This window comes from Eupeodes corollae, chromosome 3 (genome assembly GCF_945859685.1).
Source record: "Eupeodes corollae chromosome 3, idEupCoro1.1, whole genome shotgun sequence".
NCBI lineage: Eukaryota > Metazoa > Arthropoda > Insecta > Diptera > Syrphidae > Eupeodes > Eupeodes corollae.
The window spans coordinates 83,995,437-84,014,091 of NC_079149.1; the positions used below are offsets into that span (position 1 = coordinate 83,995,437).

The 18,655-nt window shown below is 36.4% G+C and overlaps 2 protein-coding genes across 5 annotated transcripts in view; both read left to right on the top strand.

Annotated features, from left to right (window-relative positions):
• Window positions 1–4,748, top strand: part of LOC129952903 (probable phosphorylase b kinase regulatory subunit beta) — a 32,508-nt gene extending 27,760 nt beyond the window's left edge. For all 4 annotated transcript variants that reach the window (XM_056065848.1, XM_056065846.1, XM_056065847.1 and 1 more), the window contains 4 exons: window positions 3,215–3,682; window positions 3,740–3,888; window positions 3,954–4,302; window positions 4,373–4,748. In XM_056065848.1, coding sequence (XP_055921823.1) covers window positions 3,215–3,682; window positions 3,740–3,888; window positions 3,954–4,302; window positions 4,373–4,564 — 1,158 coding nt within the window. In that variant the 3' untranslated portion in view covers window positions 4,565–4,748. The remainder of the gene's footprint in view (window positions 1–3,214; window positions 3,683–3,739; window positions 3,889–3,953; window positions 4,303–4,372) is intronic.
• A 1,175-nt stretch (window positions 4,749–5,923) lies between these two features.
• On the top strand, window positions 5,924–16,910 carry LOC129952904 (EGF domain-specific O-linked N-acetylglucosamine transferase). The gene is made up of 3 exons (XM_056065850.1): window positions 5,924–7,062; window positions 7,127–7,341; window positions 16,243–16,910. The coding sequence occupies exons 1-3, from the start codon at window positions 6,073–6,075 to the stop codon at window positions 16,622–16,624; spliced, it is 1,587 nt and encodes a 528-aa protein (XP_055921825.1). The 5' UTR covers window positions 5,924–6,072; the 3' UTR covers window positions 16,625–16,910.
• The last annotated feature ends 1,745 nt before the right edge of the window (window positions 16,911–18,655 follow it).

Genomic DNA, 18,655 nt, shown 5'->3' on the forward strand with positions numbered 1-18,655 from the left:
AATCTACCACGTCAGACGGAGAACCGTGGATAGGCGACTCCCATGCAATCGGGACGTCATGGCACAAGGCAAAGCAGAGCTCCTTCGGTTCAGTAGGGCTGTGTCCGAACGGGACCGAACTGATAGGGTGAAGCAGGAGAACCAGTTTTGGTGGCTTCAATCGGCACTTTATATTGGGTAGTAGGGATGGTGTTTTAAGCCTTGGCCGGCTTACATACTTGTTTTATAGTTTAATGTGTTTAGTTTTAAGTAGAATAGGCATGGTGGAAGAAAAAAAAATAAAATTAAAAAAAAAAAACAAAACAAAAATAAAACAAAAAAAAACATGGAATATAAAAAAAAAATAAAAACATAAAAAAGACAATAAAATATAAAAACAAAAAATGTAAAATTTGCTGCTGTGGTTGTTCTAGTTTTAAGTAGTTTATAGGTAGAATAGGTAGTTTAAGTTAGCTTTAAGTTTTATTTAAGGACCTAATTTTAAGTAGTTTGTAAGTAAAAATAAAAAAGGACCTTGATATTAGTTTTTCTCATAATTTTCTAATAAATACAAAACAAATAAAATTTAAATTGAAGTAAAATAGATCTTAGGGCCGAAAGGCATTAGTAGTTAGTGTCATATTTTAACTTAGAGTGTCCGTATGGACCATTAAGTTAGTTGTAAGTTATGGATAATTAGGCTAGTTTTATGAATTTTTGTCTAGCTTTAAGATAGGTTTAAGAATGAATTAATAAAAATGAATTATAAAAAAAAGTGCGTTGGACTGTCATGCAAGAGGTCTTGGGTTCGATCCCTGCCTATGCCATCTAAAGTCTTTTCACGGGTACTGCCTTTTGCGGAGAATTGACAAATTCTCCAACAGTAACTATTGTCATGAAAAAGTGCTTTCGCAAATTAGCCATTCGTATTCGGCATATAAACTGTAGGTCCCTTCCATCCCTGACAACATTACTCGCACACAGGAATGGTTGAGAGTTGTAAGGCACTAGGCCCTGGTTCTTCATGGACTGTTGCGCCACCTAATTTATTTATTTATAGTTGTCCTACCCATCGTTAACATTTCTTTAACAAATGTTTATACAAAAATTCTCAATTTTTATTTTTGCAAGAATATTAAACATTATTTAGCTACGAATATTAAATGTGCAGCTACGGTAGATGAAATGATTTGAAAGTGTTAAAAGGTTTAAGAGACCAATTATAGGATGTGCCAATACTTTTTCTCATGACAAACTGAGCTCTTTTTATATAATTAAATTTTTTTGTAGGGGAAATAATGAAAAGATGTCCTTTTTTATAAATTTATTAGAAAATTTATAAATGAAATTTTTTTTAAATGAATTAGAAAAAAAAAACATTCATATTAATTTATGAACAGTTTAGTTTTACAAATCAAAGCTATGCCAATACTTTTGGCATGTTTGTATATTTCGGGTTGGACTTTTATAAAATTCTGTTATGAAACTTCGAAAACGAAATCTGGTACCAAAAAGGGTACAAGAGAAAACAATCAATATTGGGAGTTCAATTTATAGAACCGAAACTTTTTTGGCGAGGGTGAAATGTTGAAAATAAATATTTTTTTAATTTTGGCTGATTTTTATAACAGAAAGTTCGTAGGTTTGTTCAAATAATCTGCCAAAATTGCAAAGATAAATGTTTTAAAACATCATGGACATTAAAATAGCAACACCAAGCAGAGTTTTAAACTTTCAATTTTTAATTGACTTAAAAAGATTTTTTTTTCAAGTTTGGTCTTCATTTTTTTATTTCAAACTAAAATTAACCATTGTAGTAAAATTATAACATAAAATATTTTTAATCCATAAATGTAAACAAATTTAATTTCGTTTAGATTCAAATAGATAAAAAGAATTAAATTAAATGCAAAGCTATTCTGGATTTAAAAATTATTTTAATATCTGTTCGACATAATCGGCGGCATCTGTCAATTGAACTATTGTGCCACTTATGTTAAACCATCCTCCACGGTTCGGTTTAATTTTTTGTTAAATGTTTCCCAAACCCGCATTTAAATCTCCCCCAAAATGTTCTATGGGATTTAAGTCAGGCAATTAGGATGGCCACTTCAATACGCTGATTTGTTGGTCCTTAAAATACTTTTGAGCAGATTTGGATGTGCGCTAAGGGTCGTTGTCCTGCTGTTGAACACATTTGAGAGGCAGGTTCTCGTCCGCATAAGGCAGCATCGTATCCCTCATGATATTCACCTTCATATTTTGATCTATTTTACCCTCAACCAAATGTATTAGTCCAACGCCATACCAAGAAAATTAACCCCAAAGTATGATACAGCCGCCAACATTCTTGACCGTTTTCTGGATGTATTTGGGATTCAGTTCTTTAAAATTAAGCCTTCTAACGGTTTGTCTGACATCACTTTATCTTTGTTTCGTCCATCTACAAAACATTCCTTCACTTTTTGCCTCTTTCATGGAGGCCATCCAGTCAAAATTGTTATATTTTCTTTTCCTTTTTTTGAGGCGCAAATGATCTTTAAGTCTTTTCTTGGGGTTGTTTTGCTGGGGTTTCCCCTCTGTTTTTTTGGCTCTCAGTGGTCAAATTGCTTTTGCAATCAACCTGTGAGATCTGCTCATAATTCTGACTATTTCCTTCAAAGATTTCCCCTCACTTCGTAGAACTAAAATGACAGCTTTCTCTTCGAGGGAACAATGCTTACCACGAACTTACAATTAATTGTAATATTATTAAAATAATTTGAATTTACTTCCTAAAGTGAACTCATGTTTCATAAAAGTAAAACAAAAATATTAAAAAATAGTATGTTTGATACTAGTTAAATATTAAGGTCTGTGTTTCAATATGTTTCTACTTTAATGTCCACCAAAAACATAGTCTTACCTAAGGAACGGTTCACCTCCTAACAATCAACAAGCAAAACAAAAATAAAACCCATGTTATTTTGCATATGAAAGTCTAACATTTTTTGATAACGGTTAAAACTACTTCCAGTGCATGTTGTTGTTTTAATTGGTTTTACTCTTAGCTACTGTATCTTTGTTTTTTTTAATGTCCATGTCTGTATATCCTCCTAAAGTTTGTTGTCTGCTCTAAGACTATGATAGCTACCCAATAGTTTTTCGAAAACCAAAGTGCACATTGACACATTCTTTTCTATTAATTTTAATTGGATGAATTTATTTTATTGGTTTCTTTATTTTTCACATTTAGGAATACATGTCAAAACCCACTAGCGATATTATCGAAGCCCTTCGTAAAACTGATTCTATATATGCGCTGTGTCAACTTTGGGGCTACCTTTTGACGCGCGAAGGACCACAATTCGAAGTAAATGGAATGAGTGTTAACCAAGCCTGTACACAACTTTATCATCGTGCTGGTTCATTACGTTATTGGAGAGCAGTTCGGTATTGCAGTTCCTTGTTGCATCATATTGTAGATTCTATAAGTCCCTTCATTACAACCGTTTTGGTGAACGGCAAGGAATTGACTGTTGGAGTAATTGGTCAGAAGGAAACAGTTTTTGACAAACCCATGACACCCGCCGAGATACAAAATGTTATGTATACTAGCGTGCAACCCTACAATGTTATACAAGCTGTGTTGCAACAAGAAGTTGTATTATATTGTGGCAGACTTATTGCAACAAACCCCAATATGTTCAGAGGAATTCTTAAGGTAGCTATAAATGTATAAAATTATTCCAAATATCTTTTAACTTTTTTATGTCTTTAGATTAGAGTTGGTTGGGTTCTTGAAGCTATTCGAATCTATCTTCGAATTGCTGGTCAAAAAACTTGTGACTTGGATAATCTTTCGCCTTTCCAAGTGCGTATTTTGCTTCAAAAAGTTCTGACTGTTAGCGAATGGGCTGCTGAAGAGAAGTATTATTTTTTTCTTTTTAACCACGTACATTATTTTTACGAATTTTAATAACAATATTTTCTAGATTGACAACTTTGGAACGACGTCAACTTGAAGGATCGCTTTGCCGTGTGCCAAAACACTTCTATAACAAAGTTTGGGATATTTTGCAAAGAACTCCTCAGGGTATTATAACTGAAAATCATCATCTTCCTGCTTCTCCTACTCTTACCAATATGAGTCGGGGTGAATTGACATTTTCCTTACTTGTCGAGGAAACACTTATCTGCATTAAGCAACCTGAGCGTCGTCAATTAACAGTTGAATTGATTTGTATTATCGCTACAATTCTAAGTAGAAATCCGGAACTGAGATTCGCACAGGCCCTTAACTTGGACGAAATTCTTATAGAAGCTTTTGTTATGTATTGTAAGGTAAGACGCAAATTGTGAATTTGTTTTTATAAATTGTTTTAATGAGCTACATAATGATTTTTGTTTTTAGGATAATAAAATTCAGTTAGATAATAAAAAACTGGAAACCAAAGATATATCTCCTTTCTATGCATTGGTTTATGCAGAAACAACTGGTTATTTGGCTAGAGCCGCAGTCAACAAAGTTCTTCAAGGTGGAGCACTTTCGCCACAAGGAGAGAACAACAGCGATATTCATGACGAAACTTGTAAAGTTTCCTAATATTAAGATAAAAAGAATTATTATTTGCGTTGTTTGTAATAATTTGTTATGAAGTATTTTACTAAATGTTTGAATTGTCAAAAAAAATATGGCGAAATTGTTTTGCTGATTGTTTATTACGATTGTAATATTTGAGAGTGATAGATATGATACTTACAAAATAGAGTTCTTATGTTTTATCTAATATGGTTGCCTGGTTTATTTTTATTTCTTTGTCGAACTGGTTTTCCAATTGCAAATAATTCATCCGAAACGATGGAGAATGCACGCTGCTCTTTAAGCGTCGGTAAAGATCTCACCCATGCATTTAATGTCATAAAAGGTTTTAGAAATGGCGATGCACTGTCATGCGACTTCTTCAATATCGTTCTGGAAAGAATTGTGCAAAACTCAACCGTCAACACTAGAGGCACAATCTTTCAAAGGTCCATCCAATAACTCGGATACGCAGATGACATTGACATAATTGGAAGATCAAAGCGTGATGTCAGTGTAGCGTTTTTGAGCATTGGGACGGAAGCGAACAAGATGGGTTTAGTGGTCAATGAGGGCAAGACAAAGTGTATGCTGTTATCAAAAAAGGACATTGAACAATTACGTCATGGACAAAACGTCACTATGCACAGCTAAGGTTCTAAGGACTTTGTCTACCTAGGCACCGCTATTAACACAGAGAACGACACCAGCGCTAAAATCAAACGAAGAATAACTCTTTCAAATTGCTGCTTCTTTGGACTTAGAAGGCAATTAAGAAGTAAAGTCCTCTCTCGAGCATGTAAAATCACCATCTATAAGACACTCATCATCCCGGTTCTGTCAAAGAAAGATGAGAGCGTCTTAGGATGCTTCGAGAGAAAAATTCTTCGTTTGATTTTTGGAGAATGGAGGTGAAGATATAACGACGAACTGTACGGGCTGTACAGCGACACTGACCTAGTTAGAAGAATTAAAGTCCCAAGGCTTAGATGGCTAGGTCGTGTAGAGCGGATGGACATATACGGTTCCAGCCCAGAAGGACTTCGAATACAATCCCGAGGGACCGCGCAGTAGAGGCGACTCAGGTGGCGCACCCAGGTGGGAGTGGACCTCAACCAACTTAGCGTGCAAAACAAGAGACAGCTAGCTAGGAACCAAGCTGGCTGGAGACGCATGTTGGTTGAGGCCCAGGTCCGCCCCGGACTGTAGCGCCACCTTAAGTAAGTAAGAAAGTAATAACCTGTTACCAAGTCGAAGTTCGGTCTTCAGCACTAGAAAAATCGTTCAATGTAGATACAAACTAAACTGACAGCAAATATTTTATTTTGCTGAATACGTTCATTATGTTTTAGAAATGTCACAAATAGAAATGTCATAATTTTTATTTACCTTTGCATTGCGGATAGCTTTACAAAAAAAGTCTAAAAATGAAACAAATCCTTGCCAACATGTGAAAGTACAAACACAATAAATTGTATATAATGTTCTTCTAAATTTTATGAATAATCAAAAATTATAAATTACAAAATACAATGAATTCCTGTGCCCAGTTCCCCACTGTACTTATGTTAACTTTAGTGATAAGCTACTCAACCACATCGCACCAAGACTTTCCGGATCTAAATTTGCCACCTGATCATCTGGTGCGTTACTTCAATGCATTCCCTTCACTCAGAGACAAATGCCATGAAACCGATACATGTCCATACGATAAAATCTTAAAAAATGCTTCAAACAGGAACGCTTGTTGGGGTCATGAAGCCAGTTGCAATCCACCGAATAACTTTCAAACGCCTCAATGCCTCGGAGATCACACTGGATGGGTGCAGAATAAACAGACTCAATTAGACACTTTCTTTTATCAAGCCGATTTTGGTTATATAAAGCAGCAAATCAGTGAACTGACGGTTATGTGTGAGCCAACCTACCGGGAGGATTCATCCCTTGAGTGTTCCAAATATTTGCGCTTCTGTCGAGGTAGAAACATTATCATGAATTTCCGAGATCTATCGAAACGAAATGATCTCATCAGGTATAACATGGATGTATTAAGTCAAGGTCAGATCGGTGGTCATTGCCGGTTTCACCGTAAACGTCTCATGAACGAAACCGAACACATGGGTGCCTTGCAATCCTGGGCTCCGGAGCTTCGATATTTCGAAGAGAAAGAATTTCGTCCTATAACCGATGATGGCAAATGTGATATAGTCGTAGAAAAACCCACTTACATTATGAAAATCGATGCCAATTATAATATGTACCATCATTTCTGTGATTTTATCAACCTATACGCTTCGTTATTTGTCAATCAAAGCCATCCATTAGCGTTCCACACGGATACACAAATTATCATATGGGAATCATACAAATACGAATCACCTTTTGCGGAAACGCTCAAGGCATTTACTAGTAATCCTGTCTGGAATTTAGACAATGTGAGGGGAAAAGTCGTGTGTTTCAAAAATCTGGTTCTTCCGTTATTACCAAGAATGATATTCGGTTTGTACTATAACACGCCAATTGTGAGTAGTATTTCAAATAAATACGAGGTCTAATTTAATTTGTTTTCTTTAATTATTTCTATAGATTTATGGATGCGAAAAAAGTGGTTTGTTTCGAGCATTTTCAGAGTTTATAACTCATCGCCTCCAAATTCCAATGCATTCCAAAATCAATTCCAAGATACGCATAACATTTTTGTCACGAAAAACAAAGTATCGCCAAGTGTTAAATGAAGATGAACTGATTAAAACAATAAGCAGTAACGAAAACTATTTTGTGAGGCGAATATCATTCGAAAGGTGAGTTGAGATGAAGGAAGGAACTACTTCCCACATTTATATTAAAAACAAAAAACATAACAAAAGTCGTTTAAGTAGATAATTTTTGAAAAAAATTACTTTTTTAAATTAAAATTTAATTAATTTTCAAAATAAAAAATAGAAACCAGGTGCAGAAATTTATCTAATTTGTTGATAAATTAAAACAAATGAAAAGTACTTTGAAACTTTTATACAGTTTCAGCAAATGACAAAAAACAAATTAAATTGAACCACGTTTTTTGTATACCACTGATAGATAAATAAATGTTATTTATTCCAAATTAAAATAAAAAATTAGGTGGCGCATCAGTAAGTAGAGAACCAGGGACTATTGACTTACAACTCTCAACCATTCCTGTTTGCCAGTAATTGCAGGGATGGAGGGGACCTACAGTTCATATGCGGAATCCGAACGGCTTATTTGAGAAATCACTTTTTCATGGCAAGAATTACTCTTTGAGAATTTGTCAATTCCTCCCAAGAGGCTTTAGGTGGCACAATCAGCGATCGAACCCAAGACCTCTAGAATGACAGTCTAACGCACTAACCATCATGACACGGATGCTACTTAGTTAGGACAATAACTTGTTAAAGTTTTCTGTCAAGTTAACCATTTATTATTATTTGCTTAGCTTGAATTTACTTTAAATATTATATTCAATTACAATTAAGTTGCGATAGTTAAGAGCAAATTTTTAGAATTTGGCAGACACGCAATATGACTTCTGCAGGAGCTGTATGGACGAAGAAGAAGAGGAAACAATCTCTCACCTTCTCTGCACTTGCCCTGCTCTTTTACTAAGACGAAAACTTCATCTAGGAGACTACTCTTTTGATAATCCCAGTGCACTAGCTAAAAAGGATATCAAATATCTTCTTCGCTTTAAAAAAAACTCAAAATGGTTCGACTAGTAAGAAGTAATTCTCTAGATTCATGTGATATCACAATGGGCCTATTCTTGTAGTCTAAGTGTGTGGATTCTAAGCCACGTTAAGCTAAACTAACCTGTGTATTATATATTGCTATATTCGTACAAAAAAATGCGATCGTATAGCACGTTCGGTAAAACGTTTTCATAGATAGACTGAAAACTTTTTGAAAATATTTATTGTATTTATTTAAATATTTTGTTACCAATAACCTTGGCCTACCAACATGATAATGCGTCTTTTTACTCAGTGCGCATAATAAAAGCTTAGATATACATTTCCTGGTCATATTATTAGACGCACTGCAAAATTTATATAATTATTAGATTATACGCAATATTTTTAACGTTCCCAAATGGAGAACCATACATTTTTATATAAGATGGAGCTCCATGCCACATAGCCCGGTCCATAAAAACTTATTTGAGGGGGAAATATAACTGTGTTGGCCGGAAAACAGCCCTGATATGAATCCAATTAAAAACGTGTGGGACCTGATGAAGAGGGAAGTAGCTAAAGATGCGGTCAATTATTGAAAGAGTAATTCAACCCACAAATGCAGGAAACAGTCAAATCATGTGTTGACAGTATGCCATGCAGAATTAAGGCTCTCTTTAAAGCAAAAGGAGGTTCAACAAAATATTGAAATAAATTACAAAACTAACAAAAAAACTAAAAATATTAATTTAAAAAAAATCTATGTGTCTGTTGCTTTATTTCTATAAAAAAGTAAGAAATTGTTTATATTCTGCATACAAAATAATTTAAATGCATTACAATATTCGAAAACCTTATTAAAATAGCTGGAAATTGAGATTTTGCATAAAATCTAAAGTGCATCTAAAAATATATGGCCATGGGCTATGGTAAAAAAAAAATGTGCACTTCCTTCAATAACTGCCGTACTCATCTGATATACAACTTATTAAATATACTTGTGGGTGGTCTTCAGTTTCAAGACACAGAATCCTTAATTTTTACAAATAAAATAGCGCCTACCGAAATATCGTTGAACTATATCTATGAAAAGATATAAAAATAATTCAATTAATGAATACAAAATATTTAAAAACAATTATTGAACCTATATTAAAATGTGCTCCTTAAATAGAGTTCAGATAATTAAGAGCATTTTGAAGTGCAGAACTTTGACTAAGCAAAATTTTAAAATACAGAAGTATGTCTCACATAATTTTTAACGTACATAATTTTGATCATACAGAATTTTGTAACACATAATTTTGACATTCAATATTTTAATTGCAGTATTATGACTCATACAATATTTCAATTCCAACCTCTTAAAGTTATCTGCAGAACTAAGAAACATTTTACCATCTGGTTTCTATCTTTTACTGAAAATTAGTAAGAACATTGACCCTTAAAAACAAAAGTTACAAGTTATAACATACAATTTTGAAAAATATTACAAACAATTTTAAAAAAGATTAGTTTAAAAATTAAATAAAAAAAAAATTGTTTTTAATCTCAAGTTTAAAAATAATTTTTTCAAAAACTGTTTACATAAACGACTTCATTTAAATATAAAGTTAAGGAATGAGTTTCAGACTTTTCAAAATAGTGTAGGTTGACTCTGTTGCTGTTACCACTCCCCCTCCTCCAACACGATTTATTAACTAAACCTAGTCTGTTCTAGCGTTTTGGTTCATCTTATACAAATTACTCTGTGTAATGAAGTTGAATTGAAAGTTTTTCTACATCAGTTATTCGTCTTTTTAGAACCATACCAATTTTAATCTTAATGGGCTGAACTCTTTAAATAACTTCAGAAGTGTAAAAAATTTGAATTTGAAATCTCAGAGATGAAAGCAGAGTTTAAATTCAATCTGACTTAGTTGCTTGAAATATATTATTCTTTATGAATCGATTGGGACTTATTTGAAAAACTTTAATCCAATTTTTAATAATTTGGTAGTATTTTTAACGAATAATAAACTGACCCGGGATCCTGTTATCAAAAATGATGCATTTGTCAGTATTTTTTTTATTTGCCTGTCACATACCAATGCCCTTTTAACTTAGCTATACTTAACAATTGCTCAGACGACGGTACAAATTTACAGAAATGGGTAGCGATAGTTAAAGTTTAAATGGTGGACCTAAACGTAGTATAGTATTTTCATACTTATGTTTTATCCAAGAAGGATATAGCGATATTTTCACTGGACCAGATGTTAACCCCGCGATATTTAGAAGTAAGTTAGGTGTAAAGATGTGAAAAAATCAATATTTACTTTTTTATAGTTTGCTACATGATGTAGTACCCGCAGCGTGATGGTTGTACACTGCTTTCCAGCAAGTGTACATGGGGAATGTTAGCATTCCCCCAACCACGACCTGGAAAACAGAGCCCTACTTAATCACTTTTACCTTCGAAATGATATGACCCATTGGCGATCTGAGTACCGCGGTTCATGCGGTTCGATGACGGTTTCTTAACAAATGCAATCATCGCCGAGCAAACGGGACCAAGTTCCTTGTTAGTGCCGAAGGTCGAGCTTCAGGTCATCTACAACTCAATAAAAAACAAAAAGTCAACAGGTGTCGATGGTATATACAACGTTGTACTAAGACATTTACCGATTAAGGCAACTGACATTTAAACCACGCTCTTCAATAATGCACTGAATAATGCATATTATTCAGTGCATTGGAAGACCGCTGTGGTTCATCCTCTCCGAAAAAGGAAAAGAACAACTCCAATCCGTCAAATCTTCGGTCGATAATAGTCTTCTTCCGAGCATCAGCAAAGTTTTCGAAAAGATCATCAATAGGGCTCTGACTAAGTGGGCTGCGGACAACAAAATAATTCCGGATAGACAATTCATGATGCGTCTAAACTCGTTTCTGATATCCAATGAATAAATTAAAACAACAATGCACACGTACCGTTCTGGTTGATTTGGAAAAGGCCTTTGACACTGTATGGTTAGAGGGTCTTTACCTAAAACTGAGCAGGCTTGGCATAGCAAACCATTGTTGTTTATACTTTATGATATGCTTAACGGTAGTAAGTTTCACGCCGAAGAGCGAAAAATTCAATTCGGTCCTTCTGAAGGGCATAAGTTCCTGCACGGAAGCGGAGGAGCTCTTAGCTGAGCTCCGCCAAAAAGCCAGTGACGATCTCGATTTTATCGGGGTCAAGCCTTTTACTACGGTGAAGTCAAGACGAGGGGGTTATAGGCTGCCAATGTTCCTCGTAACATTATCGCCCCAAAGCAGCTTTAATAGTGTCGAGAGAATCACATCTCTCGAAAATCAAGCTGTACGCTGGGAGACATTAAAAAGGCACGACGACATTCTACAATGTACGAAGTGCCAGAGGTTTGGCCATGCCAATGCCAACTGCAATATGCAGTTGCGTTGTGTCAGGTGCGGAGAAACCCACAAAGAAGGAGAATGTAAGTTGGGGAATGAGCGGGTTGAGGATTTGACCCTGCTCAAGTGTGTCCTTTGTGGAAACCAAGGGAACCCGGCTAGTTATAGGGGTTGCCCTAAGGTCCAACAAATGAAACAGAAACAGGCCAGCCAAAAAGCCGAAAAAAGTCGAACAGTTCGACAGGCTCCAATACAAAAATTCGTGGATCCCAAATTCTCTTACGACCAAATGGTGTCAGGGAGTGGAAACACGAGACAGGCTCCACCAACGGTTGCCCCAAAGGCCCCTGTGCCTAAGGCACCAGAGGTGCAGCCTGACATTGTAGCCTTGTTGTTGAGCATTCAAGGTCAACTAACAGGACTGCAAAGTCAGATAAAGGAGCAAGGCAAAAGGGTAGATCATCTCTACTCTTTGTTGCCTGGCCTGGCGCAATTTAGACCATAATGGGCGCGCTGCCGGAGACGCGCCTAAAAGTCCTAGCTGTGAATGTAAATTCACTGATTAGGATTGAACGAAGAGCCAATATGTTCCAATTGTTGAAAGACTACAGTCCCGATGTGTTTATGGCTAGCGAAACTAAGCTAAACCATAAACACAAATTGACTCATAAAAATTACAATATCGTAAGAAGAAACCGGCCCGACTCCACTCAAGGGGGCGGTGTCGCTCTCTTTATACGAAAAGGCATTAATTATAAAGTCATATACAACAATGAATTGCGAAAGCTCAAGACGCTAGAAGTATGCGTTGTATGCATCTCTCTCTCAAGGGAAGCGGATGTATATGATTGCGGCTTATGCGGCTGGAGCTCCGCAGGTCACTTACTTTGCATCAGAACTCGAAATTGTTTTTAGGGAACTTAAACTGAGCTTGGGAGAAAACTATTTCATCTTGGCCGGTGATTTCAACGCAAAACATGAAGATTGGGGAAATCAACATAGTAATCCCAGAGGTAATCATCTTTTTAATTTGATGAATCTTTACAGCGTTGAATATGGCGTCGACCTGCTGGCTACTGAAAGGCCATCGTATCCAAGAAGCGGCTCCTTTCTGGATCTTTTCTGTACGACACCAGACTGACAGTTACAGACAAAATGGGTAATCACCCGCGAAACTGCTTACAGACAGTCGAGTACGACAGTGATCACTGCGGACTGGCTGCTGTAATGCAGATTCCGAACGAACGCGTGGAGTTGGAGGAATACGTTGCAACGCATTCTTACAATTACAGTAAGATGCGTTGGCCTCGTTTCACCAACGCCTTAGCGAGAGAACTTCGTTCGAGTGACATAGCCCCACCAAACAACAGAAACCTGACAAATACAGAAATTGACCAACACTTACAACAGATGGACGAAACAATAAAACGAACGATGGAACGGACAATCCCAAAGTACAAAGAACGGGACCAAATGGACGCTTACAGAAACGCGACAATTGACGCACTACGTAGGCACAAGAGTGGCTTACTGACAAGACTCAAAAACTTGCACAGACGACGTACAGACCCACGCGACTTGGAGGTTAGGACACTGAAATCGTCAATAAAAAATGTCAATCTGTCGATTAAGGAGAACTACAGGCTATCAATTAACAAGTACTGGGACCGCAAGATCCGGTCAGTTAATTCGAGTGATCCTAGTATGTTCCCCAAAATCAACAAGATATTCAGGAAAAAAAACGATAATGACCTTCCGTGTCTTAAACTCCAAAGAACTGAAGAGAACAGAGACGTACTCAGGACAGCGCAAATAGATCCAGAGGAAGCCATCTTTGACGATGACTTTTACATAATTGAAGATCCGAAGGAAAAAGTGGAGGCGGTGGGAGCTGCTTTCCAGCAAGTGTACAAGGTGAATGTCAGCATTCGCCCCAACCACGACCTGGAAAACAGAGCCCTACTTAATCACTTTTACCTCCGTAATAATATCACTCATTGGCGATCTGAGAACCGCGGTTTCATGCGGTTCAATGACGATTCCTTGGCAAATGCCATAATCGCCGAGCAAACGGGACCAAATCCCTTGTTAGTGACGAAGGTTGAGCTTCAACTCATCTTCAAGTCAATAAAAAATAAAAAGTCGGCAGGTGTCGATGGTATATCCAACGTTGTGCTAAGACATTTACCGACGGAAGGAATTGACATTTACACCACACTCTTCAACAATGCACTGAATAATGCATATTATCCAGTGCATTGGAAGACCGCTGTGGTTCATCCTCTCCCGAAAAAGGGAAAGGACAACTCCAACCCGTCAAATCTTCGGTCGATAAGTCTTCTTCCGAGCATCAGCAAAGTTTTCGAAAAAATCATTAATAGGGCTCTGACTAAGTGGGCTGCGGACAACAAAATAATTCCGGATAAACAGTTCGGGTTCAAGGGGGGTCATGACACAATTCATGCTGCGTCTAAACTCGTTTCTGATATCCAATGGAATAAATCAAAACAACAATGCACAGGTGCTGTTCTGGTTGATTTGGAAAAGGCCTTTGACACCGTATGGTTAGAGGGTCTTTACCTAAAACTGAGCAGGCTTGGCATAAGCAAGCGATTGTTGTATATACTCTATGATATGCTTAACGGTAGAAAGTTTGTTGTCAAAAGTGGCAATGTAACTTCTACCACAACATTCACAATTAAAAATGGTCTTCAACAGGGAGCGGTGAATTCGCCGATTCTCTTCAACATTTACACCAGCGATCTGATAGTTAGTCTTACAAAGGCAATTGCGTACGCCGACGATATAATTGCGTACAGATCGGCCCGAAAGGTTGAGGTTATTAGAATTCTCTTGCAGCGTGATTTCGACAAGATTCAGCGATATTGCGACGACTGGAAACTGAAAATAAATGTCCAGAAGTGGGAGACAATTCTGTTCCGGACTCCGTTGGCTGGGGCCACGAGGGATACGTGTAAGAATTGGCGCAAGTTGGTCATCGTTGATCTTCACGGGCAGCCATTAGCGAGCAAAAGTGTAGTGAAGTACCTCGGTATCTGGTTAGATCAGTAATTATATTTCGACAGACATATAAATGCTGCTCTGACCAGGGCCTGAGGAGCCTTCGCTCTGACGAAACGGCTGTTTTTTAGCAGTCGGCTTGACCCCAGACTGAAGGTAATTTGCTACATGGCCCTCATACGGCCAATGATCGTTTATGGTTGTCCTGTGTGGTTCAACGTTGCCCCTTCCCAGATGGAAAAGTTTCGGGTGTTCGAGCGGCAGTGTTTACGACGCTGTACCAGCTTATATCGAACAGACGAATCTTCTTATGTGCATTACTATTCAAACGAGGTCCTATACAACGGGGCCTGAATCAACAGAATTGACAATTTCGTGATAAAACTCGTTCGAGGTCACATTGCAAGAGCTATGTCTTCGACCAACAATTTAATTTTCGGGGCGTTCTATCCGAACGACGAGTATTTTGAAAGTGCACGCTTGGGTGGCCTTATTCCACCAGAGGCATTCCTCTTTTTAGATAGATGCCGTCTGATACAGAATAAATTGGCAGTTCCGATAATCTACCACGTCAGACGACGAACCGTAGATAGGCGACTCCTGTACAATCGGGACGTCATGGCACAAGGCGGAGTAGAGCTTCTCAGACCTCCTTCGGTTCAGTAGGGCTGTGTAGGAAAAGGACGGAACTGATAGGGTGAAGCAGGAGAACCAGTTTTGGTGGCTTCAATCGGCACTTGATAGTGAGTAGTCGGGATGGGGTCTTAAGCTTTGGCCGGCTTACATACTTGTTTTATAGTTTTAGGGTTTAGTTTTAAGTAGATTAGCCATGGTGGCACAACAAAAATACAAAAAGAAATCCAAATAAAAATAAAAACAAAGACAACAAAATATGAAAAATAAAAAATGTTATATAGGTTTTAGATTGAATTTATAAAAATGAATTAAAAAAAAAGTGCGTAGGAATGTCAAGCCAAAGGTCTTGGGTTCAATCCCACCTAAAGTTTTTTTTCAGGCGTACTGCCTGTAGGTCCCCTTTATATCTGACAATATTAGGGGCTGGTTCTCTATAAACTGTTCCGCGACCTATTTATTAATAGTGTTATGCATACAAATGTCGCTAACTGGATGAATAGCATTTTAACATTAAATAACTCCTTTTCAATCGATTTTCAAAAAAAGAACAAAGTATAGTATAGTATAGTATAACGAAAACGTTTAAATGTTTGATAGATTTATTTCTTAAAGAATAATATTCTAGCAAATCCGGTAGATGTGGTACTTTTTCGCTTTAAAAGTATGTGAACATTTATTTAATTATTATCATTTTTCTGATATGTTCTTTAAACCTAGCGTTTGTCTCATTTCACTTTATAAATGTTTCAGTTGTGGACAATTTGAAACCGAAAAGATTAATTTAGAATTTTTGAATTCGCCTATCATGTTTTGTTTTTAGTTAATGAATTTAAAAATGCTTATTTTTCAAAATTAATATAACCAAATGTGAACTTAATAATTCTCACATCGATTTGAAAAAAAATTAAATCGTAAAAATAAAATATAAACAATATTTTTTTAAATATTTTTCAGAGGTATACCATTCTCAGAGCAATTGCAAATAATTCGAAATACGGATATTCTTATTGGAATGCATGGAGCTGGATTAACACATCTGCTATTTCTTCCCAACTGGGCCACCATTTTTGAACTATATAACTGCGAAGATCCAAATTGTTACAAGGATCTAGCACGTTTGCGTGGGGTTAACTACTTAACTTGGAAGGATCAATCAAAACTTAAAACAAAGGACGAAGAAAATCAACAGAAGGGTGGAGCACATGCCAAATTTGTCAATTATGAATTCGATCCAGAGGAATTTGCTGAACTTGTTTCCAATGCTGCTGAACTCGTAAGCAGTCATGATGAATTTAAAGTTTATTCCGAAAAGAGCAGTAAGCATGATGAATTGTAACATTGTGGTTACATACAAAAAGAAAACAGTACTTAAAAACCTATCTTCTTAAATACTTAATAGTCTTTTACTCAGAGTCAAAAAATACTTAAACAATACTCAAAATGCAAAAACAAAAAACTAATGAATCTCTTAGCACAAGTCAATTAATAATATATTTTTTGTTATTAGATTAAAATTAACACAAATTTTAAATAATTTTTTTTATAATAATCTTATATGATTTATTTTATAATTCTTTGTTATAAGGTAAAGATATTAATAAAATCATCGAACAAGTAAAAAAATAAAACAGCTTTTTTTTTTAATTAGTAAATCATATTTAAAAACACATATACGAGTAAATCACTGTTAAATATCTATATTTTAGGAGCTAGGTTTTCATTTATGTATGTACAGTGCCGCACTTAATTATTGGCACAGCAAGCTATTTAAACTTTGATGCAACATTTTGAGCCTTGGAAACACGCTATTTTGTTATTTTGTTTGTCTGGAATATGCATATACATATGTATGTACTATCAAACGTAGTTAGTTTAATTTAAATTAGTTTTTCAGGTTTAAAGAAAAAAATATTGAAGTTAGAAAACACTTTATTTCTCCAGAATAAAATTATTAGCACAGTATGTTTGTCTTGAAATAATTACAGCTTTCTGACAGTTCTGTCAGCCAAATTAAAAACTGCAGTTACAGTTTTTGAGAAAAAGTTTTATTTGTTTGGAGACCAGTGGTTTTTTGCGAAAATTAAATAAAATGTATTATAATGAGCCCAAAAAAGAAGGAAACATAGTCAAGGCAGGTCATATGCGGAGATTGGACAAATTATGGGTGGTAGCCGATACACAATTCGCAGCGTTGTGCACCGTTTCAAAGGGGAATCAAACTTTAAAAGTGTAAAACATTTTGGTCGTCCTCGGGTTATAAATGCTCGTGAGTGCAGCCGCATTGTACGGAAAGTGAGAGTTAACCCTCAAATTGCATCAACTGAAATAGCTGCTGAAGTCAACTTAGAATTTGGGAAATCAGTTTACCCTATGACGATATGAAGAGTACTCCATGAAGCTGAATGCAACGTACCTATTGCTAGGCGTAAGCCAATGATTTCGCCAGTTAACCAGAAAAGACGTTTGGAATATGCCTTTCAGTACGGAAGCATGCCAAACGTTTTTTGGAATGATGTACTCTTTTCTGACGAGTGTAAGTTTAACGTTTTCCGTTGTGATGGTCATCCAAAAGTCTGGAGAAAACCAAATACAGCACTCCAAAAATATTACTTGGCACCTACAAAAAAACACGGCCGTGGAGGCGTGATGGTATGGGGATGCATGTCTGCTGAGAGCGTGGGCAAGCTTGTTTTTATGGACAGAATTATGGACAAAAAGTTTACCTGTGTTAACATTTTAAAAGAAAAACTGAATAAAAGTACTGAAAGGTTTAACTTAACAGGCTAGTTCACGTTTCAGCACGACAATGGCCCGAAACATACGGCTCACGAGGTGCGTATTTGGTCCCCGGATCTCGATCCAATTGAGCATTTATGGGTGATTTATAGATCACACGATGAACTTTTCTCTCGAAACGACCCAAGGTGCTTTCATCCGCTTTTGTCATAGTCCATGCTTCTGCATCGTATAGCAGGACGATGATGATAAGGGTCTTATATAGCGACATTTTGGTCCTTCGAAAGAGGACTTTTTCAGTCAGTTACTTTCTAAGATCAAAAGAAACTGCTGTTAGCAAGAGTTATTCTTCGTTTGATCTCAGCGCTGCTGTTGTTTTCTGCGTTTACAGCGGAGCCTAGGTAGACGAAATCCTTGACTACCTCAAAGTTACGTCTGTCAATGGTGACGTTTTGACCAAGACGTCGGTGTTGTATGTCCCTTCTTGACGACAGCATGTACTTTGTTTTGCTCATTAACCGTTAAACCCATTTTTGACGCCTCTGCCTCAATACTCACAAAAGCCCTATTGACATTACGCTGAGTTTTTCCGATTATGTCAATGAAAGCTCTGCACTATTCTTTCAAGTAC

Bases quoted from the DNA above. Each gene is read 5' to 3' on its own strand.
- LOC129952904 (XM_056065850.1), top strand. From the start codon at position 6,073: ATGAATTCCTGTGCCCAGTTCCCCACTGTACTTATGTTAACTTTAGTG. The intron at 7,063-7,126 runs GTGAGTAGTATT...TTATTTCTATAG, and splicing joins TGTACTATAACACGCCAATT to ATTTATGGATGCGAAAAAAG. The intron at 7,342-16,242 runs GTGAGTTGAGAT...AATATTTTTCAG, and splicing joins AGGCGAATATCATTCGAAAG to AGGTATACCATTCTCAGAGC.